We start from the raw sequence: 23,138 nt of genomic DNA on the forward strand, positions 1-23,138 counted from the left end.
ACGGAGCGATATTAATTTTCCCCAAATTACACATTGCATTTGGTCATCCGTTTCTCCTTTAGAATATTTATTTCATAGGTTTTTATTTGCTATCTCAAGCCACTCCAACCACAAGTTCTTGCCACGCTCTCCTGAGAAAATTACAGATTGTTAAAGACAACTACCCAATGCACAATATCTTGCATATGATTGATGTCCAAGTAAGTGGAGTCTATATCGTCATTTATGTCTTCTCCCCAAAACCTTCACTACAAAAAAATAAGGAAATAATATGTAATTAATGCATCACGATAAATAAGGAAATAAACAGTAATCTCCACTCCTAATGTCTCCGTCGATAGGATTGCATGGTTATTTTTCGTCCCCCACTTTCGTCTGTTTTTTCGTCTCATCTCCCACCACGCCAAAAAAACCATGCCTAACAAAACCGCACGATCCAACTCCTCCCTCGATCTTTTTTGTGGTTGTGGGAGGTGATCCACCGCCGCCCCCCGCCTTGCTCCTTAGTTCCTACCACTTCCTCGCCTCTCCTCTATCTTCTGCGACGGCGCCGCCGACTCCGTGTGATTCCTCCTCCCCGCTCGACTCATTCCCCCCCCCCCCCCCCCGACAAGGGTTTCAGACAGTGGTGGCGCCCTCTTAGGAGCCCTAACTGCGAACCCACCTAGCAAGCGACAAGCTCCCCTGTAGCTTTAGATGGCCGCCGCTGCCACCGTCTGGTCCTTCCCCGCCCCTCGTCATCCTTCAGTGCCGCCTGCAGGTCACCCTCGCCGTCGCCGCTAAGAACTCCGAGCACGCACACGTGAGGCCTCCACCACCACCCACCACAATCTCCCCGGTCCGTCCGTCCCTCCCTGTCCACCGATGCAGATGGCGGTGCTGGTGGGCGGCCTGACCCTCGACCTCCGTGCTGCCGTATCGGTATCCCGCCGCCAGGAGCAGCAGCAGCGCCACATCGGCAATGTTGTGCACCTCGCCGGTGTGGTCAGCAAGACCTGCATCTCGGTCCTCGCCCACTCTCCATTCTCTTGCAGGTAATAGGCTTTCCGCCCCCTCTTTTATCTTCCGCGTTCTTGTGTGCACAGATTGTGAGCGTGAAGGAAGATTTTCCTTCTATTTCGTGCTGTTGCTGTGCTCCTTCTGGCTTCACACTGCACGTATATAGATTCTTTAATGGAATCGGATGCTGATAATATCAACTTAGTTCCCTAAATGCGATATATATATTCTTCCGTTGCTTTGAACTGATTGCCCAAACAATATATCTCTGGTTGACAGTCATGGCCTATTATTGTTGTTGCTAATTTACAACACTCTGCGCATGTATTGTCCAATCACCGTCCAAACTTATACCTTGGCTGTGGATTTATTGTATGTACCGTACGCTGTTCATAGCTACAAAATTGCGATCTCTTGAAAATGTTCTTGAATACGGTAGTTTTTTTGTCACATAACCCATATGTTGATGATAAAGTCTGCTGTATGAGCTTGTGGCATACTGATCCGACAGGTGGCAGGTATACATTCAGATGCTGCACCTCTAAGGAAGGGTAGTATATGGCACGTGGCTTCGCAGATTGTTCGGCACGAAGTGTTTGGGCTTATTCGAAAGGCAATCTTGTGAAAATTGTACATCGATTTCCTTATTCCGCCATCAGCTTCTATTCATATGAGCGATACAAAACGTTCAGCACTCACTATTGGAAATTTTGTATACACCGGGTGTGATGGTCTTCGCCGAGAGCCAAACCACGGGCAGTCGGCAAAGTAAGAGACGCCGAGCGTCACTCTCGGTTAAGGGAGCATCTCGGCAAACACATGTTAATGCCATGAGTAGGCCTCGGCAAAAAGGTTACACTCGGCAAAGGAACTATTTGCCAAGGGCCAAGTGGCCACCACACGGCAAAGTTTTGCCACGTGGAAGGCTGCAAGATGAAGATGAAAAAGTTCCGGCGTGAAGTGTTTTTGCGCCACACTCCTATGGAAAAAAAAGTTCAGCATGTATACGAAAAAAAATATTCATCATGTATTCAGAAAAGTGTTCATCATGTACTTGAAAAGGTGTTCAACAGATATTTGAAAAAGTGTTCAACACATATTTGATAAATGTTCATCTTTTATTTGAGAAAGTGTTCAACACATATTTGATGTTCATCATGTGCTTCAAAAATGTTTACCGCGTATTTCAAAACGTGTGCATAAGAACCAAACAAACTACACGCCTTTGATATAGTAGTAATACGTTCGTACCTGAACCCCGTGACATGGCAAGCCACCCAATCCCGCCCCTGCCCGTCGTTGTAGCGCCGCACTTTGCCTCCGGCCGCCTTAACACGCGCCCTCTCGTCCGCCCGCTCCAACCATATCCACGCCTCATCAAGCTCAAAATTGTCCATACGAGAAAAAGACAATGTGCATGACGCGATTAATCTCACCTTGTGGTCCTCAGGAAACGGGATGGCATCACCGGCACGGGAGTCGCCGCAGTTGGCCACCAGGATGCTGCCACGGGCCAGAAGCGCCACCACGGCAGTGCGTCCGCCTCTTCGTCAGCCCCATCCCCAGTGCATACGCCAGCTCGAAGCTCCGGTTCAGCACCGCCTCCCATGCACGACACTCCGACTCTTCTTCATTTCCTGGGCCGGCCAGCTCCTCCACCATGATGGCGTGCATCTGTTCTCTGCACAACACCGACACCTGAACGCCACGTACCAAGCAAATCAAACGTGTAAGGTAGGGTGTACATGTGTCGAGCACTCGACCTGGATATGGCGTGGAAGGTGTTGTAGTCTGGCCAAGTGAAGCAATGACTAGGTGAGCAGAGGGGAGGTTACCTTGAGGCCGCCGTGGCCGTCGAAGACGGCAAAGAAGTGCATGGGCGAGCCGTCGGCCCAGGCGCAGAAGAACAGGCGCAGCCCCTTCTCCGATGCCGACCCGAACGCCATGCGCCACATGGGCCACACAGCTGCTACCGTCGCTTCAGCGGGCTGTGCAGGAGAGCCGCCACCATGCGGGAGCTCTCCCCTTCCTCTAGGCCCGTAACGTAACCCTCTGACTCCTCCAAGGATGCGTAGTACCCGGACAAGAGAGGTGAGGATTGGACCTCACCTTCCTCCAAGGCCACGGCAGGGATGGCTCCCGACTCGCCGGCGGCGCTGGCCATAACTACAGAGGAAGACTGGAGCGCTCAGCTGTACTTTCTCCTATTTTTTGTGGGGGAAGACCGAAGCAGCAGAGGAGGAAGACTGGAGCGTTCCTGAAGCAGTTTTGTGTATAAAGACACTCACGGATCGAGCACGCGTATCTTGAAATATTCACCGTGTACTTGAAGAACTGTCCATCGCATATTTCTAAAAAACTGTTCCTCACATATTTGCAAAAAACATGTTCATTGCATATTTCTGAAAGAAAATGTGGATCACATATTTGTTAAAAAGTGTTCAACACATATTTTAGTTTCTTTGTATATTGTAGAAGATAGATATGAAAAAGCCAATGTTAATGCATGGAAACAAAACATGTACGTATGTATCTAAAGTGTAGGTAACTCTGACCCTGACCCCAAGTTGCTAAATCCTCCACCGGTCTCCTTGATAATCACCTTTTATTTAACGGAACTGTGGTCGATCGGAGATAGAGATTAGTTTGCTTAGCGGCGGCCCGCAGGTCGTTAAAAGTTTCTCCGCTGTGCTCTGGCCCGGGGCCGATCTGAGGCATGACCGCGCACGCTTAGGTCCGCGAGTTCACGAAGGTACGACGGGCGGTTCGGGCCTGACGTGTGTTCCCGGGGATCTGATCTGGGGCGCGGGAATTATTTCGCCGAGGAACGCCCGACCGCTTTGGCTGTCCGTCGTCTTTTAGAAGTTTAATTAGGATTTTGCTGGTACGGATCGTAGAGAGCACGTAGTAGTAGTTTCATTCTGCGGTGATCTGTGTACCGGAGGTGACGTTTCTAGAGAGAACCGTGTCCACTCTAGGCCTCGTGATATGTGTAAGTTTCTGTTTGTTAAATTGTGATTCAAATTCTAGCGTATTGGACTAGACGTAGTACATACGGTGTGGGTCTTTGCGTTGGTACCGACGCGTACGAGTACAACTCGTTTACTTGTCCTTCAAGGACTCTCATGTACTGCCCTCATATATACCCCACGTAGTCGCACCTCAGACGGACTGTCGTCTCGTGCTTGTAATACTACTCCTCATAGTGATTGCGCCTTCGTGCGTCCGTGATTTTCTCCCGCATGGGTTTCTACATAAAAATTTATGTCTCTCTATCTCGTTTATTTCTCGTTATTATCTAACAAGTGGTATACAGAGCCAAATTGCAATATCTCTACTCCTAAGGGAGCAGTTGGTAGTCTCGCTTCCAGGTTTTTTTTAGTCCCACCTCTCACGGTTTATTTTGGTACCTCCTCCCACCTCTGACTAAGACATCACAAACCGAAAAAACCTCCTCCTGAGGCCCGAACCCGCACCTATCCACATTCGACCCTCAAAAGATGTACGAAGGTTACCTGCGACAAAAAAAACCTACGACGGTTAACCAGCGACGAGTCCTGTTCTCGAGCGAGGCCTCCCTTCATGGCCGCCCTACATCCCTGCGCCGCCGCGCTTCAGTCGCTGCCCTCCATCCTCGCCGCCCTCCATCCTGGTCGAGGTCGCCGCCCCACTTCACTCGCCGTCCTCCATCCGCGTCGATCCTAGACAAGGTCGCCGCGGCCCTCCATCACTTCGCCGCCGCGCTGAACACCTCGACGATCCGGCGCGGGTCCTGGATCAGGTCGCCGCCGCCCTCCATCACTTCGCCGCCGCGCTGAACTCCTCGCCCTTGATCCAGGATCCGGCGCCGATCCTGGACGAGGATAAGCGGACACGTCCAGGATCCGGCCAGAACACGTCCTGGATCCGAAAAATAGGTATACAAACCATCTCATACGTCAATCGCATCTCATACATCTCAAATGCCATACAATCGCATCTCATACATCTCACAGCCCATACATCCATCGCATGTCATACAGCCATGGCAAGTGCTTTCACAGGGATGGATCCGCCTGCGAGATTGATTTCTGTTCTACACAGTTTAGGTTTTTTTCCATGTTAAAACTAGACTCAAGTACACATGTTTACAGATGGCAATTGGCAAAAAAAATTACCAAGGGGTATCCTGCATCCTGCACTTGTATAAATATGGCAAAAAAGAAAACACAAACCATACAGGACCCTAGAGTATGTTTCCACTTGTGCTGAACTGAAGATAGAACAAAAACACTTGCATTCTAAGAAAGTACAGAGATGTAGATGAAAGTGCCATTGCAGTATTTATGTAGAATAAAATACAATTGCAGTATATGCTAGCAACAGGTTGCAGTATATATGTAGAACAATAACCCTTCCAGAATGTCATCAAATAACTACCAATTCTGTCTTCATGATTTTTGCCATTCAATAGTTGCATATGGGGAATTCAAAAAGCACGGTTGGCGAGTGCTTTCACAGGGATGGATCCGCCTGCGAGATTGATTTCTGTTCTACACAGTTTAGGTTTTTTTCCATGTTAAAACTAGACTCAAGTACACATGTTTACAGATGGCAATTGGCAAAAAAAAAATACCAAGGGGTATCCTGCATCCTGCACTTGTATAAATATGGCAAAAAAGAAAACACAAACCATACAGGACCCTAGAGTATGTTTCCACTTGTGCTGAACTGAAGATAGAACAAAAACACTTGCATTCTAAGAAAGTACAGAGATGTAGAAGATGTAGATGAAAGTGCCATTGCAGTATTTATGTAGAATAAAATACAATTGCAGTATATGCTAGCAACAGGTTGCAGTATATATGTAGAACAATAACCCTTCCAGAATGTCATCAAATAACTACCAATTCTGTCTTCATGATTTTTGCCATTCAATAGTTGCATATGGGGAATTCAAAAAGCACGGTTGGCGAACATCAACCTAAAGATGACGTAACTACAGGTATGATGCAACCTACCATGTTTTCGTTTAGTTGCGAGACCTGAATATATAACAGTATGCATAATGTCTTCCAGGTCTTACAAGCGGGAGAAGTGATGCAGAACACAATGCGAGCATCATACCCGTAGCTGAAATTGTTGATAACGTCTACTCGACGGAATCAAGTATAATACTGTCCGGAGATTGGTTATAAATGTTGCTTCACGTCCATTTCTGAAAGTGGCAGAATGCATGATGTGTTGCAGTCCTTACGGGCGGGATAAATGTTGGAGACCACAATGCAAACTTCATACCCTTACATGCAGGTATAAGACTGTGTCAAGATTGCTGCTAATGTTTCGTGCATACCGTATATTTTGTTGATTGCTAAGATGTAGGGCGGGAACCTTCAAACGACGGGATTCCGTCGTATTCTGAGAATAATAAGGATGGTACGACTAAGCTACGAGATGATACTCAAGGTATTCATAGGCATGCTTATACAGCTTCCAAATCGACATCTCCCAGATGAGCTTAATGGGCTTTGTGGTTTTTACGCTTAACGTAATGCAGATGACAAAACTTCCGAGCAGCATGCAACAGTAGCTGTATTTAATGAAGAAAAAAAAACGTTGACGAAACAAGGGAGCAGTTCAACGCACAGAGGCGTGAATCTTATCGGAAGAAAAAAGAGGAGGATATGGTCAGGTTACAAGAGTATAATCAGCCATCCCTTTCAAAGACTGGTAAGTATTTAAGCGTGATTTTGCTGACTACTCTTGGTTTTTTCTGAATACCCATAGTATGCAAATTAATCGTTATAGTAACCTGACTTCATAGATGTTCCCCGTGTTGGTACATAGATGTTGTATCAACATCGATACTTTTTTTGTTCTCTAACTCTCATACCTATTGTAAAAATGGTAGACCATAGGGATCTTATCAACGCGTGGAGGCGGGCATCTTATCGCACTAAGAAGTCAGATGGTTTTATAAACCATCTAGACGATGGGCCGATTGTTCACCGTCGTACTCTATGTGATATCACAAATGTTCAACAACCTTCATATGTGATCCCTGGTACTTATTTGGTAGATTTACAATGTCGTTAATTATGTGTGCGTATTTGACAATCATACTATTTGTGATTATGTTTAACTTCTCTTTGCTTTCTGAACGCCCGTGGTGGATAACTATAGGAACTAATGTTGGGGCAGATCATATGTTGGGGCAGCTAATCAAACCCACGCGAGATGATAAGCACAGGAAAGTTGATCTTCGTCCCCTTTGTAATTCAAGTAAGATTATTTTATGTTACATCCTAGCATTCATGGTTCAGCCATTTTAATAAATACTAACCAAGCATGTTATATCAGATGACCCAGCTAGCTCGGTTGATACATCAATCTCGCATAATGAATCAACATATCCTCCTAAAGCTACGGGAGCGTCTGATGTAATTGCAGATAAAAATATAAAAGGTAAAATGATTGTGCTTTTTCCATACTCGTTTGCTGTCATGTTGTTTTTACCTTTCGCTTTTGAGAGAAACCCAAGGAAGACATCAGTAGATAACTTGAATGATAGCACAGAAAATACGCAAGTAACAGAAGAAGAACGCAAACGAGACCGTAAAAAAGCTTTGAGGAGAGCTGCATATCGGCAGAGAAAAGATCGGAAACTCCAAGATGAACATGCACAGGCCCTTATTTTATCTGGTAACCTCTAAAGGTTTTGACCATTATATTCAGTACCCGACTTCATGTCTTAATGATTAAGTTTTCCACATGTTTTCATCAATTTGTTTAACCAGCCAACCCAACTAGCTCCAACTATACATCATTCTCGGTTGATGCGACGACATTTCATGCTACAACTACTGTCACATCTGGTCTCATTAATGACATGGAGGTACAAGGTAATCGATTTGTGCGTACTCCATCATCAATTGCTGTCATTGTTATGTTTTATTGTCTAATGTCCTGATCGACATCAGATGTGGTCTTGAATAACACCCAAGAAACAAAGCAAAAAACCGACGAAGAACTCAAGAGAGATCGTAGAAACGCCCTGCGGAGAGTTGCTTATAGGAGGAAAAAGGATAAGCTTATCCATGATGAAAACATACGTCCACTTTCGTTATCAGGTAAAACATGATCTATATTTTCACCATGACTTACATATCTTGTTTTGCTGCTCATAGCTAAATATTCTTATAGCCACCATCATGCTCGATGCGTACAGTTTAATGCTGCATATTAATGCACCATCATGGTTTTTTTTCCTATAGACGTCTTAAATAATATTGGTTCTAACTATGTTTTAAAATCATTACGAAACCAGCCAACCATAATAGCTCCAGCTATATAGAATTCGAGGGTGACGCAGCAACATTTCCCCATTCAACATTAGACGCGTCTGTTATCACTCATGACAATGATCTAGCTAGGAGGCAACGTGATAATGAGCGGAAAAGAAATTTAACAAACGCGCAAAGGGAGCAAATAAACGCACAGAGGCGTGCAGATTATCAGCGGAATAAGGACAAGGTATCTGTTGATGTCAGAGAAACAGTGAATGAAAAAGTACGAGAGAAGCGAATGCAACGTCGCAAAAGCATGTCAGTGATTGAGAAGGGGGAGTCAAGTGCTCAGAGGAAGGCCAATTATGCCAGAAGAAAAAACACCCCATCGCGCTCCCACGTCCAGACCTAGCAAACTCAACCTCTGAATGTCCCACTTTAATCTGCCGCGCATCATCCGTCTCTCGGGTCGCCGAAGATGATTCATCTGATGGCGACCCTCCGACGAACAAGACGAATTACATTGTTGGTATCGAAGGTATGAAATTGCTAATGTCACTTTCTTCTGCTCATTATCAGCAACCATCTTCTAACATGATGTTATCTACTGTGACATTCGCAACGACGAATGTCCAAAGGACATCGAATTTTTACAAAGCGGCATCGTGGGCGATGAGCCGACAGCAGCCGAATTGATGGATGAGGAGTACTACATGTTTCGCAACGAAGGTATGGTCAGATATGAAGTAGGACGGCGTGCATCTACATTGTAGTTAAATTTTTTTTTTTGTAATTTTTTTGAACGTTATGTTTCAACAAATGCTCGTAGGGTCCGATCATGACAACATGGATGATGACGAGGAAGGGAGCATGTCGTCTGCTATACCTAGCGAGGTTGATCCATTAGAATTTGTTTACACAAACATCCCCGACACCACTCACATCCTGAAGCTCAACGCAAACTGCAAACACTGCAAGGCCAAAAAGTTTGTCTCTGAGACCGACGGGTTCTGCTGTCGCAATGGCCAGATCGAACTTCAACAACCGGAGCCAATCCCAGAGCTGATGAGGCTATGGTCAAGCATGGATGCAGATTCTAGACATTTTCGGGAGAACATACGGTTCTTCAACGGGCATTTCGCCTTCACAACCCTTGGCGTCAGCCTTGATGAGAACTACACAAACATGAAGTCTGGGGTGTACACATTCCGTGCGCACGGCTCCATCTACCACAATGTGCATTCGTTCGGGCCTAGCTCCCGTCCAGAACATCTGCAGTTGTACTTCTATGATGACGACCCAACCATAACTCATCGTAAGGTGGCCACCAAGCAATTAGACCAGGATGTCGTGAAGAAGTTAGTAGACATACTCAAAGAAAACCCGTACTCCCAGCAATTTAGGAGTTTGGGTGCACACAAGGACAACCTCGATGATTATAGGATAGACCTAAACACCGATAAGAGGCTTGACCAAAGAAGATATAATAGACCGTTGTCATCTGATGTCGCTGCAATTTGGGTTGAGGGCAACGACCTAGCAAAAAGGTTTGACCGGAGGATAACACTTTGTGGTAACAACAACGAAAGGCATAGTATACGTGTGACCTCCGGAGCATATAACCCGTTGTCTTATCCCCTATTCTATCCAAGGGGGGAGCTAGGTTGGCATCCAAAGCTACTTAAACGTAATGTAATGGAGGAGGTTGTACTACATTCTCAACTGGTCCATGATGATGATGAGGATGCAGGTATGCCGTCTGCGTCCCATTTTGCTACAAATAATATCTTATTTCTCGAATATATCCTCATTTTGATGGTACTCAATCATGTGCAGAGGGCAACAGCAGGTTGTGCGTCTCTGTCAGAGACTACTACTGTTACATGCTGCAGACACGGCCTGGAATCTTCAATCCCATACTCTGTGGAGCACGCCTCTTGCAGCAATGGGCGGTCGACATGTACGTCAAGATTGAAAGTTGTCGGTTGAGGTGGTACAGGAAAAACCAGACGCAGATTCGTGCCGACTTGTATAAAGGAGTTGTTGATGCAATCACATCGGGGGAGACGCGAGCAAGCGCTGTTGGGGTAAGAATAGTGCTCCCTGGAACATACCCTGGTGGCGACCGTGACATGAAGAAGAGGCATATGGATGCCATGGCAATTGTCCATACATACGGGAAGCCTGACATCTTCTTGACCATGACTTGCAATCCTAAATGGGAAGAGATAACGAATGAGTTGCTGCCTGGTCAGACGGCGCAAGACTGACTTGATATTGTGGCTCGCGTGTTCTACGGCAAGCTAGAGGCTATGAAGGACATGTTGTTCAAGAAGCATATCCTGGGTGTTGTTGTCGCATATGTATACGTAGTCGAGTTCCAAAAAAGAGGCCTCCCCCACGCACATTTTTTGTTGATCATGGACTCTAAATATAAGCTTATCGTCCCAGAGCAGTATGACCGACTCATTTCCGCAGAGCTCCCAGACAAGCATAAGTATCCGGAATTGTATGCTATGGTGGTAAAACATATGATGCACGGACCATGCGGTGCTCTCAACCCGAAGAATGTTTGCATGCAAGAAAACAGATGCAAGTGCAGATACCCACGGCCGTTCAATGAAAACACATCACAGGGGAAGGACTCGTACCCAATTTATCGGCGTAGAGACGATGGAAGGTGTGCTAAGGTTCGAGGGAAGATGTTGGACAACAGATGGGTTGTGCCTTATAACCCATACCTGCTGCGGATGTTCAATTGCCACATCAACGTTGAGGTCTGCTCCAGCATAAAGGCCGTCAAATATCTTTACAAGTACATTTACAAGGGCCATGATAAGGCTTCTTTCAGCATCGACCATCCCGACGCTGATGGTAACATTGATGAGATCAAGAGATACGTTGATGCAAGGTGGATCACCCCTCCGGAGGCTATGTGGAGGATATTTGGCTTTCCACTTTGCGCCAATTACCCACCTGTCTTGCAGTTGCCTCTTCATCTCCCGAATATGCACAGGGTCGCATTCAATGCGCAGGCTGACTTGAAGAATGTTGTCGCCTCTGAAAATAATTCAAAATCCATGTTAACGGAGTATTTCAAGGCTAACCAGGAACACCCTCGGGCTAGGCATATATTGTACAAGGATTTTCCTGGAAGCTTCACGTGGCAGAAGAAAAAGAAGTTTTGAAAGCCGCGGGTCGAGCGTTTTCAAATAGGTCGCATCGTGTCTGCCAATCCTGCCGAGGGTGACCGATACTACCTGCGTGTGTTGCTAAACCATGTTACGGGCAAAACATCCTTCGACGACTTGCTCACCGTGGACGGCGTTCTATGTGGGAGCTTTACAGAAGCTGCTGAAAGGTTGGGACTCATCGAGGCAGACAACATGCTCGACAACTGTCTTACTGAGGCTGAGCAGTGGGCGATGCCATGTTCTCTTAGGAGGCTCTTCGCAACCATCTTGGTGCACTGCGAGCCAGGCGACGTGCGTGGTTTATGGGATAGGCACCTCGATCCTATGTCAGATGACTATCGTCGATCACGCACGTCCCCTATCGAGGTCGAGCAGATGGTGTTGCTTGACATTAGGGGTATGTTGCAGTCCATGGGTAAAGACATTGTTGATTTCGCTCTTCCAAGCATAGATGATGCGTTTGACCCAACCGAGGGTGAGGCAAGAGAGGTCATCGTGGAATCAACTGTTGAGTTTGACGTGGATGATACTAAATTGGCATCTTCCCTGAACTTCGAGCAGAGGGCCGCATACGACGAGATACTAGCAGCTGTTGAACGCGGTGATGGGGGTGTATTCTTTGTTGATGGCCCTGGAGGTACAGGGAAGACCTTTCTATACAGGGCGATGCTTGCCAAGGTGAGGAGCGATGGCAATATTGGTATCGCTACCGCGACGTCGGGCGTCGCCGCTTCTATCATGCCTGGCGGCAGGACTGCCCACTCGAGGTTCAAGATCCCATTGAGTTGCGATGATGGAGCCTCGTGCAGCTTCACGAAGCAGAGTGGGACCGCCAAGCTGCTTAGGATGGCCTCATTGATAATATGGGACGAGGCCAGCATGATGAAACGACAAGCGGTCGAGGCATTGGACAATAGCATGCGCGACATCATGGGAATACGCGACCGACCCTTTGGAGGAAAGACTGTTGTTTTTGGCGGGGACTTTAGGCAGGTGCTTCCGGTCGTCAGAAGGGGGTCGCGGGGCCAGATAATTGATGCAACCCTACGAAGTTCTCATCTATGGAAGGGTATGCGGCAGCTTCGGCTCATCACCAACATGAGGGCTCATAATGACACGTGGTTTGCAAATTACTTGCTAAGGGTCGGCAATGGCACTGAGGAAGTCGACGATCAAGGCAACATACTACTCCCTGAAGACATTTGTCTGCCGTCTACAGGCGAGGTTGACGACCTGGAGAAGCTTATTCAGCACGTGTTTCCGAGTCTAGATGACAACATGTCTGATTCAAATTACATGACATCTCGAGCAATCCTTTCCACGACAAACGACAATGTCGACAAGATAAACATCCGCATGATAGAGCGTTTTCAGGGAGATGAAGTAATATACCATAGCTTTGACAGTGCGGAGGACGACCCATATGGCTACTACGCTCAGGAGTTTCTGAATGGATTGACTCCTAACGGTCTTCCTCCACATGCACTCAAGCTAAAGCTGAACTGCCCTGTCATACATCTAAGGAACATTGATCCAGCAAATGGATTGTGTAACGGCACTAGGCTTGTTGTTAGAGGTTTTGAGAGGAACACCATTGATGCAGAAATCGTGATTGGACAACACGCTGGCAGGAGGGTCTTCCTTCCTCAAATACCTCTCTGCCCATCTGAAAACGACATGTTTCCGTTCAAGTTTAAGAGGAAGCAATTTCCTATAAGGCTTAGCTTTGCTATGACCATTAACAAGGCTCAAGGGCAGACAATCCCGATTGTTGGTGTCTACCTACCCAATCCCGTGTTCTCTCATGGTCAACTCTATGTTGCTTTGTCTCGAGCCACCGCAAAGAGAAACATAAAGATACTCATTCAGAAGGAGAAGCCGAAGGAGAAGTCCAACAAGCAAAAGGACAATCCAAAGAAGCGAAAAAGACCGACCGTGTCATTACTAACATCGATGAAGAACATCGTCTACAAGGATGTCCTTACAGGCTGAAGTCCGGTCTTAATAGACCGGCAGGTTATGTAATGACACAACATTTACTCTTGTGATGGTCAAGATTTATTGTAATTCGTTTTTTTACATATATCTTTTTTATTTGGTATTTTGATAGTTGGAGGTATACTCCATTTAGTTGAGCTACTAACTGCATTTCAATAATCAGCCGTCATGTTGGCACCATCATCGCTGTTATATCTTTTCTACTATCGCAATGTTTCTGGCAGTGTACATGTCACCCACCGTAGTATTTCATGTGTAATATGTGATTCAGATATAATGATTGGCCTGAAAAATACCTGGAACATGCAATGAAACTTTTGTGTTACGGCAAGTGATCATATCCATTGTTATTATTTTGATATTTTGATAATATGGTTGAATGTAAATTTATTGGCGTCCTTATTATCCCTGTATTATTCTGATAGGTCAGAAGTATAGGATTATGATTGGTCTGAATTATAAGACCAACACACGCAGAAGGGAAGTTTGTGTAGCTTTTCAAGATATATTTTGCATATGTACATCTAATAAATAATAAAATGGTAGCCTGCGTACTTGCAAATATGTTCAAATGCCCGTGCGACTCTGGAGAATGTGACAATGCACGTGTCTGATCGTTGAAGTGTGCAATCTTTGGGAAAAAGATTGATTACTTGTACTTTCACGCGTCTGAACTAATTATTTATCAGTTCAGTTCAAGTTTCATTTTTATTTTTTGCATTGGTTCATGTACCTTCATGAGTTTACTGCGGATCTGAAAGAGTTCTAACCTAAAAAATTGTACAAGGCTGCATTAATCTAGGACCTGGCGAGGATTGGTTCAGAGAGCAAGCATCGTTCTGCAGTATCTTAAGGACGCTGGTTGGGCTGAGGGTGGTCGACTTATAGGTTGCACCTAGCCAAGACGATTGGTTGTGCAGGTATCAACTGTTTAAATGTTCATCAAAATGTGTATCCTTCTCTAGATGCCATGTAATACTAGGTTTCTCTTTTTACCTTTTGATCAGAGCATGCACCAGATTATTCTTTTGGGTACGTCCCTAGCAACTAGCATGGCGAGTAAGGATCTTAGCTAATTATCTAGAGCAAGCTTCTGTATTACTTATGGATATTCTAGTGCAACATGAATCAAACCCGGGCAACATGAATCTAAGAAATAAATTATTAGAGATAGATAACTCCTAAACGATAAGCTTGGAGGACTTTCGCAGAGCTCCCAGCCATGAAGATTTATCCAGCTTCCCCTTTGTGACCTAACCGTTTGTGACAGGGTTGCCATGTGGTAGTGGCCATAGTGTCCAAAAGTGTGTCTGTAACAGGAGACTTCATCCTGCAAAATTATTAATGTGCTCCGGCAGTGATTTCTGACATCCTATACGGAGCAGTCAGCTGATAGAACCATATCTGTACTAATTAGAAGATGGTAGCTGAACATTTTGTTTACTGCATTGGTATTACTAATTTCCATATGTTTGAATTTTTTTACAAGGTAGGGGTTGCGTTCTATTTTACATTTGTTGTCAATGTATTTTTTATGTAATACTATGTCACTACTATATAACACTGATTTTTAGCATAGATATCCATGAAGCCAGGCTCATGACACTTGACGAAACACGTGCGTACGTCAATGGTGTTGTTCAAGCTAGGAACAATGGAGGCTAGAAGTATCTGCGTACACAAGTGCACAATTTGTCTTAGATATAAAAATGTATGAACGCTTTGCATGCAACATTTTGTTGCCAATTGTCACATTATGAAGTGTTCGCTTATGTCTTGGAGGTTTAATAATATGTGATATTCAATAAAAAAAAATCTATTTAACAGTGTCGTCATATTTCGGAGCCATATACTGTGAAGTTCTGAACTATATATTTGACTAATATATATTTGATGACCAAACTGTCAATAATGGACTTCAAATGGTAACCTGTCTACTCTCATTTGAGCTACACGTATGAATCTCTTTCAGTGTAGGTTCAAATTTTTTAATATACAGTGCAGCGCAAAAAGGAAAATACGTTTACCTTGACAGATGCTATCGCATGCTATCATGCATTATGACATTCCAAAGATAATATAATTAATTTTGTACATGGAATCAAGGATTGCCGTATGCCCGTGCATTGTGTTTCTTTCTACACACGGAAACAATAGTTCTTCAAGTGGCGCGGGCTTTTTGATCATGGTGAGGAGGACAAAAACAGAAGAAGAAAAAACGTTGTGTTTGTTTATATTTCTCGGACGCCCGTGTTTGACGTATATTTGGGAAATAAATTAATTGTTTCTTTCTATATATCTGGAGGCAAAGTTTGGAAAGGAGACATAAATTAGGAAATATATAATCCGGCGTTGATACATTTGCCGGGTGGAGCATGCAACCAAAATAATTTTATTCCATGTTTTTCTATAGTTTTTGTTATGGAATATTGTAACTACGGAAGGATATGGGCCACCTTTCGAGTACATGCCCGCGATTCCTCCCGGCCAGGATATGTCAATTAGAACTATAATTATCCTTAAAGTCATTTCCTTCCAAAACGTTATAGTGTCCAATCTCCCGGTCCGGCCTACCATACGTTCAATGGGTTTCCCAGTGTGGCCATTAATATTCCCTTAATCGGATTTGTTTATAAGGAAAGTTAAATTATGCTTCTTCCGATCGGGAAAGGGAGACATATATAATAGATATATAATCCGGCGTATATTTATTTGCCCAGTGGAGTATGGAAGAAAAACATATGCTTGTCCTTTTATTAGCAAGGATTTGTAATGAAACATACACGGATGGAATGATAAGGGGCACCTTCCAATCCATACAACATGCTAATGCATCACCGACCTGGTGCCGGACGATTCCCCTCCGACACTCGTATATATGGTCCGGCTGTGAGTCCACCGTTGTCCACTGCCCCCTCGCTCGCTCGTCCTGGTGCTAAGACGACTTTCTGCCCGTGCCAATGGCTGCAATGCCGATTTTTGATGGAGTGAACGACGCAGTCGAGTACATATACAACTACGTCATGCTTTCCTCAGTCGAGGAGCAGTTAGAGTTTGTTCTGGCAGCCCTAAACTCTATCTATAATTTATTTGCAATTGTTAGCTGCAGATCAGTACCATTATATTATGCATTATCGGCTTCTTATTTTAAACCCGAGTAAAAATCTGTTCTTTCACCTAATCCACGTCGATGAGTTGGTCACGTTCATAAGGTGTTGCATGCATGCACTGGTTAGGATCATGCGATCCTTTCTAAGTCCATAAGGTTCTTAAGATCTAACGTAGTGGTTGCAAAAATCTGGTCATGCGCTAATATTATCCTTTTACATTACGCCATGTTAGTACCATCCACAGCACGTTATTTTAAACTACAAATTTTCTATGAACTGTAGTATATTGCAACGGGTCCTGGTGCATGATACATGTACCATCTATAGATTTTATCATAACTGTAATAGGAACAAGTTGCAACCGAACATATCATAATAGATTTGGTTATCTTACGAAATAGTACTTATGTCCTCAAATGAGACTACAACTCCAATTTTTAGGTACATACATTTCAGACCTTTCTAAAGTTTTCAAAAAATATACTATTGTTTGCCCACACATTGACGTACAATATTTTTATGATACCCTGATTTTATCATGCCGGTTTGTTTGCAGCACAATATGGATAAGGAGCCCTCGTCCATTCGTGATCGAGTTAAGTCTACGGACTATCCAAGACACCATGCGAGGTGATACATGGGTCAATCCGAGCTGCTTCGATCTTGCAGTGCGTAAGCTTAGTAGCGACGCGATACAAAGGAACGCAGGAACAGACTTTGTTGGCTCCATGCATATGTTTGATTTGCAATTCCATGGCCTAGCACGGGTGCTGAGTCAGACTGGCTTATGCCAAGCTGAACGCACCAACTTGTTGATTAACAATGTCATTGTACGGCCTTTGCCGAAATACAACGTGCTCATGACCCCGTCCATTGTAAGGATTTTCCTTCTTAAAAGTTGGTGTGTATACTATCTGTTCACCATTAACTTTGTATACCTATTGCAGTACCTGTTGCCGTTGTATTTGGTGGATTCCTCCTACGGCCTCCTTGCAGTTAATATTGAAAATAGGAGGACTCTCCTGATTGATCATTGTTGAATATAAATTTATGTTCTTCCACTCACATAGGTTTGTGCAATTCATTCTTCAACAATTTATTCCCTACATATATATATATATATATATATATATATATATATATATATATATAACAATTCATTTTTTTATGTTTTCTAGGATTCAATACAGCTCAGAAAGAACTTGCTGGTCCAGATGCTGAGGATCAAAGGCAATGAAGCAGCTGGAAACATCCCAGCTGAAATTACAGCGGCCTTGAGGTTTTTGGACGAATGACTATGGACTGATGCATATTGAAATGTCGCAGATATAATAAGCCAATAGAGCTTTGTTAGGGATCAAATATCAGATTTATCCTTTTGGCAATATGAATAATGTATTGGATTATATATATGTAGGGAATAAATGCTTCGATGGCACCCTCTAGCTTCGTATTCGCTTCAACGTTGTCTGCTTGTTTTGGTTCTATCTATATAATTTGGCTTGTATGTATATTTTGTACTATAATACCTGTGCGGTCAGGAGCAGGTTTGTTGCTCCCGGTGAACCGGAGGCATTTTGAAGGTAATAATCTTTTTGAATGCCCGTGCTGATCAGATGACATTTTCTGAAATATTTTTAAAGTTTAAAGAGTGATTGATGGTGGCATCCACTAGCTATGTTGGTTGTATATCTATCTTTCCTTCTATCTAAATTTTATGGTTGTAGACCAGACAGTTTGGACCAGGTTTGCTCCAGGTGAACCTAAGTACTTTTGTGTTGGACCATGGCAGGTTCACAACGTACTCAAAGTCCGGCAGGTGATGTTTTCAGACATTCCGTGCCTCGCATCATATACTACCTCGTATAGTATAACTCCATCCTATACGAGGTTTTCTTCATCGGAAATAATCAGCTAGAGAATAGTCAACAAACATATGACGGTCATACAGGCACCATATACTACCTCGTATAGTATAACTCCATCCATACACGCACTGTTATACTATACGAGGTTTTCTTCGTCCGAAATAATCACATTCCAGCTAGAGAATAGTCAATAAACATATGACGGTCATACGGCACGTACCTTGCATATATTCTTAAATTTTGAAGTTGTCCTTGATCTTGCTCTCTCGCCGTTGCCTTTAATTCCAGCTAGCGAATAAACGCTGATTATCTTTTATGTGCTCCTGAATGGAGTAACAAAAATGAGAGGAATAGTTTTTCTTATTGATCAGTACCTACAGTAAAAAAGTAAAACCACGGTAACAGTAGATATGTTAGTGTGCAGGCTGTGAATTTTAATGAGTTGCATACAAATCAATGATAACTTCATAATTTAATGAGTTACATACACCGCGGGGGCCTTGGTGTAAAATACGTCCTCAAACCCGTTGCAAGTTGTGAGCAAGTTAGCTAAATTCCTCAGCGTGCCACTGACTGAAGAGGAGGATAGAGCTCTGGTGTTGCTAAAGAGGTGGTGAGACTCTCCAGTTTTGAGACACTTACCAGCCTATAAGTTAACCAGGTTGGGGCCGTTAGCCACGGAAACAAAGTTTAATTTGGTAATTCCTGGTTCATAGGAAATTAGGAGTAGGGGACTGTTTGAACCACATGAGCCGCGAGATGGGCGAGAAGTTAGACTGCATCAGCCAACAGAAGCTTCAGTGGTTTGGGCTTGTGCTTCAAGTCAATTTTGTTATATGTTCTGCTATCAATATCCATAAGCACATTACAGAATGTTCCCTACTTATATCTTACTCAGTCTACTGTATAATGTTGTCAAAAATCTGATCCCAGTGTTGTGCAACAAGATTACGAGTGTGTGCATTTTATCTGATACCTGTGTCAACTGTACACCATAAGCAAGCTGGCATTTGAAAACTACGGTCTTTTGTAAAGAAAACAAATTAAGTAACCATTTGATCTCACCACATTTTGCCCGTACACTTTTGCAGGATCTTCAGCAAGTAGGGGTGATGAAAATTAGATAAAAAATGTTTTGTTTAGGTTTGGCCCCCTCAGACTTGTCCATCAACATTCTAAAACCATCAACCTTGGGGGTCTTATCTGAGGTTAAGTGGTTTCAAAGATGACAGTGGACTTGTATTTGACTCAGGCCGGGCTAAGTGGTTTCAAAGGGAACCTGGTGGGCTGGTTGCTGTTGTACTCACAATATCATAGACCCCCACACATATATAATCCCAGGCTTGCATATCCGGTGCAGTGATTGTTCGACATAAACTTGCGAGTACAGGAACCTACTACTACTAAGCTACTATACTAATCAAGTCACATTTTGTTCAATTTGCTACCATGTAGTTGTGTAGAGGATGTACCTGGCTGGGCAAAGTCGCTCGAGTCTGCTCTGTCTCACCATCAAAAATCACCACCGTGGTCGTGTCTTGGCCGTCGGGGATACGTCTTCGCCCTGGCCCTTCCTGTGAGGCCGGGTCACGGCTCCTCGATACATCAGCAAGGAGGATATCAGGTCATGGAAGCAAAAAGGAAGAATTTTCTTCATGTTGCTACCATGTAGAGGATGTACCTAGCTGGGCAAATTCGCAGGAGTCTGCTCTGTCACAGATGGGCTGCAGCAGTTCCACGCCCCCTTGTGACCTACGGCCGCTCGTACTCAGTCGATGTCGACCTTGCAAAAGATCGATGATGCATTAGGTGCATTTGTGTTTTGATTGTGCAGACAACAAAATCCGAAGGCTGTTAATTGCCATCTTTCAGAAACAAAACATTTAAGATTGTTTGTTTGTTAATTTAACTTGATTTATAGTACATGTTGAACTAATTAAATACACATAAAATATATAGAAAGTTCATGTTTACCTCTTCAAATTGAACAATATTAAAAAAGAATAAATATTTAAATAGACAAATAAGATATTTTGTTTTTATATGGGAAAATTTTAGAAGAACAAACAAGTAACTTAGTGGCATGCAATCAATGATAAGTTGTTTATTTAATTAATACAACAATTTAATTATTTAGTAAGTTCTGATTTCTGACATATTTTCTAATTTATTAAGAGGTGTGCGTTTCATGAAAAAAGGAAAGATATTTGCACCATACATAAGTACATATCTGAAAAAGGAAAGATATCTGCACCATACATAAGAATATATCTGAAAAAAGGAAAGATATCTGCTACCCAGCCTTCCCCTGCATGGCCTACCTATATATGTTAACCTCATGTGCCATCCCTCATCCCCCTCCTTACTCTCCCTTCCCCCATCACAGATATCAAAGGATCAAAATACCCAGACTTGGAGGACAAATTCCCGAGGAGTACCTTCTGTAAGCAAGGGGCATCAAGAAGGCGAGTTCCTCTAGGTATGCAAATTTCTAGATCTTCCTCTTCTGTAAAAGGGTAACAGTTGTTATATTAGGATCATGTTTGGTCAGGCATACCATCAAATTCCGAAAAAAAACACCACTGGAGATAGTGCCATCTTATAAAAAGATCATAGCCAATACAATTGACTGTAGATCTAATCAAGCAGTCCTATTAGGTGGGCTGCAACTGAATACAAACAGTTCTTTCAGATATTATAGGCTAATAGTCTATTCTGGACATCGCACGTGTGTCATACACCTAACTTTTGAAGTCATGACCATAGTTGACTGCCTAACTTTTTAATGAAATCTCATATATATATTTGAGCCAGAAAAACAAACAAATAACTTATTAAGTGTTTCAACATGCCAGAAAACAAACAAATATAATAGGACTGCTTGAAGATATATATCATCAGAGTCATAATATTAAGTCATTACATGTAATAGAAATTGCTTGAGGACAAAATGCTTCGATGGAATAGTCTAAAATTATTCACAATGGATATGTAATACTCTAATACCAACTATATCCCAACCGAATGAATCTACATTATCAAGATAGAGCAAGTAATACAATGAATATAACAAATTGAGGACAGTGTCAAAGCACAGCATCTGGACAAGCAAGCAATAAAAGCAAAGTTGGGCAGGAAGATCTGTTCCTGTATGATGCAGTACGTAGAAGGTTGCATAGTTAAATTAAAATAAACTACCACTGGTTTTGAACAGAAAAACTGTACAGAAGTCAAGGGGAGTAATTGTATATGACATAAATAAAAGAATATATAAGGAATACAGATTCAGGCATAAGTTCCAGGTAAGCATGGTACAAAGTACAGAAAACAAGATAATATGCTGCTCATAAAATTATATACAATTTACCTGTTTTCCAATTCTTTGTGAACTGTTCTCTTTCTCTTGAAGTACTTTTTGAACTCTTTGTACAGCAGCTCTAGCATTTTCAATCTCCATGCGTGCATTAGTTCGTTCTTCGTCAACAATTCTCCTAGCATCTTCAGAAGCCTGTGAACGATATAGAAAGAGTGATTTGTGAAAATGAAAAACTGGGAATATACCAAGATTAAGCATACTTGATATGGATAAATGATGTTTATAAAAAATACTAAAACGACGCGCCAATCCAAGAGGAATTGGAACATGCTTTACTCACAAATCATTGCCAGCATGTTATTTTCTTAACCATGGTAAGAAAATCAGGCAGAACTCCTAAAAATTTGCTGTTCAACAAACCATCGGCAGGCCCCTGAAAATTTGCTGTGCATTTGCAAGGAAAGAACACCATTTCAAATTTGTAGTACTGTTTGATAGTCTGTTTCAGAAGTCCCAACAAAGGCAAAACTTCAGCTTGGCTTGCTTAATCATGGCAGATAATTTACATTTAAAAACGACGGAACTAAGTTTTCCTCCAAAGCCAGTAGCAAGCAGGGAAAATACACATGACATTTGGTAGTACATTGTAAACAGAGAACACAGAATGGATCATGGTACTAAAATTTGCCTACAAAGGTCCATCAAATGATCATCGAGGTTTAGGTCTATCCTATTATCATCGAGGTTTACAAACTATCGGTTTTCAGATAGAACTACCCCTACTGCAAACAAAATTCAGAAATTAGCCGTGCATCTACTGTAAAGAAGATCCAAAAGTTTGATATTCAGTGCAACATCTGGAAACAAAATTGCTCAAAGTTCTAGCAACTACTCCTACTGCAAAAACCCTAAAAACGAGAGCTAAGGATGCAAAGATGCTGCCACAGCTTAAGGATTCAGTTGCTTACCATCAGATAAACGGGATCCGTGCAAGCTAGCGGTTGCTGAGAGGGAGTTGATGCCGAGGTCACCGGCGCGGGGCGTTCCAGTATCTTGGCCCGGTGCAGCATCATGAGGCGGGCACGGAGCGATGTCCTATGTCCGTCTGGCTGGAGCGGTGGGGATGTGGACGGGTGGTCAGACGCGCCGTTGGTTGAGGTGGCTGTGTCCCCGCGTCACGTCGGTCGGCGCACGCAGTGCCGAGTGCTTGTACATGTCATTCCTCCTTGCCGAGGGCGGCGGCGTCGGGAAGCAGTCGTCATCCTCGCCGTGCATGTGAGGTTTGGTCACGACGCCGCGGCACAGAAAGAACAGAGAAGGAGTTCAGTGACGCAAAGATTCGAAGAAGACGAGGAGGGGGCGGATCTGAGCGGCCCGCGTTGAATGGA

At 43.5% G+C, this 23,138-nt stretch overlaps 3 protein-coding genes across 4 annotated transcripts; all 3 read left to right on the forward strand.

Moving 5' to 3' along the window:
• The first annotated feature begins 5,312 nt into the window (after positions 1-5,312).
• Positions 5,313-8,640, forward strand: LOC123495155 (uncharacterized). Of its 2 annotated transcripts, XM_073503256.1 has the most exons (8): positions 5,313-6,444; positions 6,536-6,708; positions 6,890-7,042; positions 7,162-7,260; positions 7,339-7,443; positions 7,555-7,680; positions 7,776-7,880; positions 7,959-8,640. In XM_073503256.1, exons 2-8 carry the CDS (start codon positions 6,663-6,665, stop codon positions 8,117-8,119), a joined length of 795 nt encoding a protein of 264 aa, XP_073359357.1. In that variant the 5' UTR covers positions 5,313-6,444; positions 6,536-6,662; the 3' UTR covers positions 8,120-8,640. The 2 variants fall into 2 exon arrangements, with proteins under 2 accessions (XP_073359357.1, XP_073359356.1); XM_073503255.1 differs by having other exon boundaries at positions 7,339-7,680.
• A 470-nt stretch (positions 8,641-9,110) lies between these two features.
• LOC109769900 (uncharacterized) lies at positions 9,111-10,534 on the forward strand. Its single transcript, XM_040395491.2, has 2 exons — positions 9,111-10,014; positions 10,101-10,534. Exons 1-2 carry the CDS (start codon positions 9,111-9,113, stop codon positions 10,532-10,534), a joined length of 1,338 nt encoding a protein of 445 aa, XP_040251425.1.
• Positions 10,535-10,966: 432 nt separating this feature from the next.
• On the forward strand, positions 10,967-13,450 carry LOC109740282 (uncharacterized). Its single transcript, XM_040397797.2, has 2 exons — positions 10,967-11,138; positions 11,481-13,450. The coding sequence occupies exons 1-2, from the start codon at positions 10,967-10,969 to the stop codon at positions 13,448-13,450; spliced, it is 2,142 nt and encodes a 713-aa protein (XP_040253731.2).
• The last annotated feature ends 9,688 nt before the right edge of the window (positions 13,451-23,138 follow it).

Source organism: Aegilops tauschii, chromosome 7 (assembly GCF_002575655.3).
Source record: "Aegilops tauschii subsp. strangulata cultivar AL8/78 chromosome 7, Aet v6.0, whole genome shotgun sequence".
NCBI classification, from domain to species: domain Eukaryota; kingdom Viridiplantae; phylum Streptophyta; class Magnoliopsida; order Poales; family Poaceae; genus Aegilops; species Aegilops tauschii.

Bases quoted from the DNA above. Each gene is read 5' to 3' on its own strand.
- LOC109769900 (XM_040395491.2), top strand. From the start codon at position 9,111: ATGGATGATGACGAGGAAGGGAGCATGTCGTCTGCTATACCTAGCGAG. The intron at 10,015-10,100 runs GTATGCCGTCTG...AATCATGTGCAG, and splicing joins TGATGATGATGAGGATGCAG to AGGGCAACAGCAGGTTGTGC.
- LOC123495155 (XM_073503255.1), top strand. From the start codon at position 6,663: ATGGTCAGGTTACAAGAGTATAATCAGCCATCCCTTTCAAAGACTG. The intron at 7,261-7,338 runs GTAAGATTATTT...ATGTTATATCAG, and splicing joins TCGTCCCCTTTGTAATTCAA to ATGACCCAGCTAGCTCGGTT. The intron at 7,681-7,775 runs GTAACCTCTAAA...TTGTTTAACCAG, and splicing joins ACAGGCCCTTATTTTATCTG to CCAACCCAACTAGCTCCAAC.
- LOC109740282 (XM_040397797.2), top strand. From the start codon at position 10,967: ATGTTGGACAACAGATGGGTTGTGCCTTATAACCCATACCTGCTGCGG. The intron at 11,139-11,480 runs GTAACATTGATG...GTTTTCAAATAG, and splicing joins CGACCATCCCGACGCTGATG to GTCGCATCGTGTCTGCCAAT.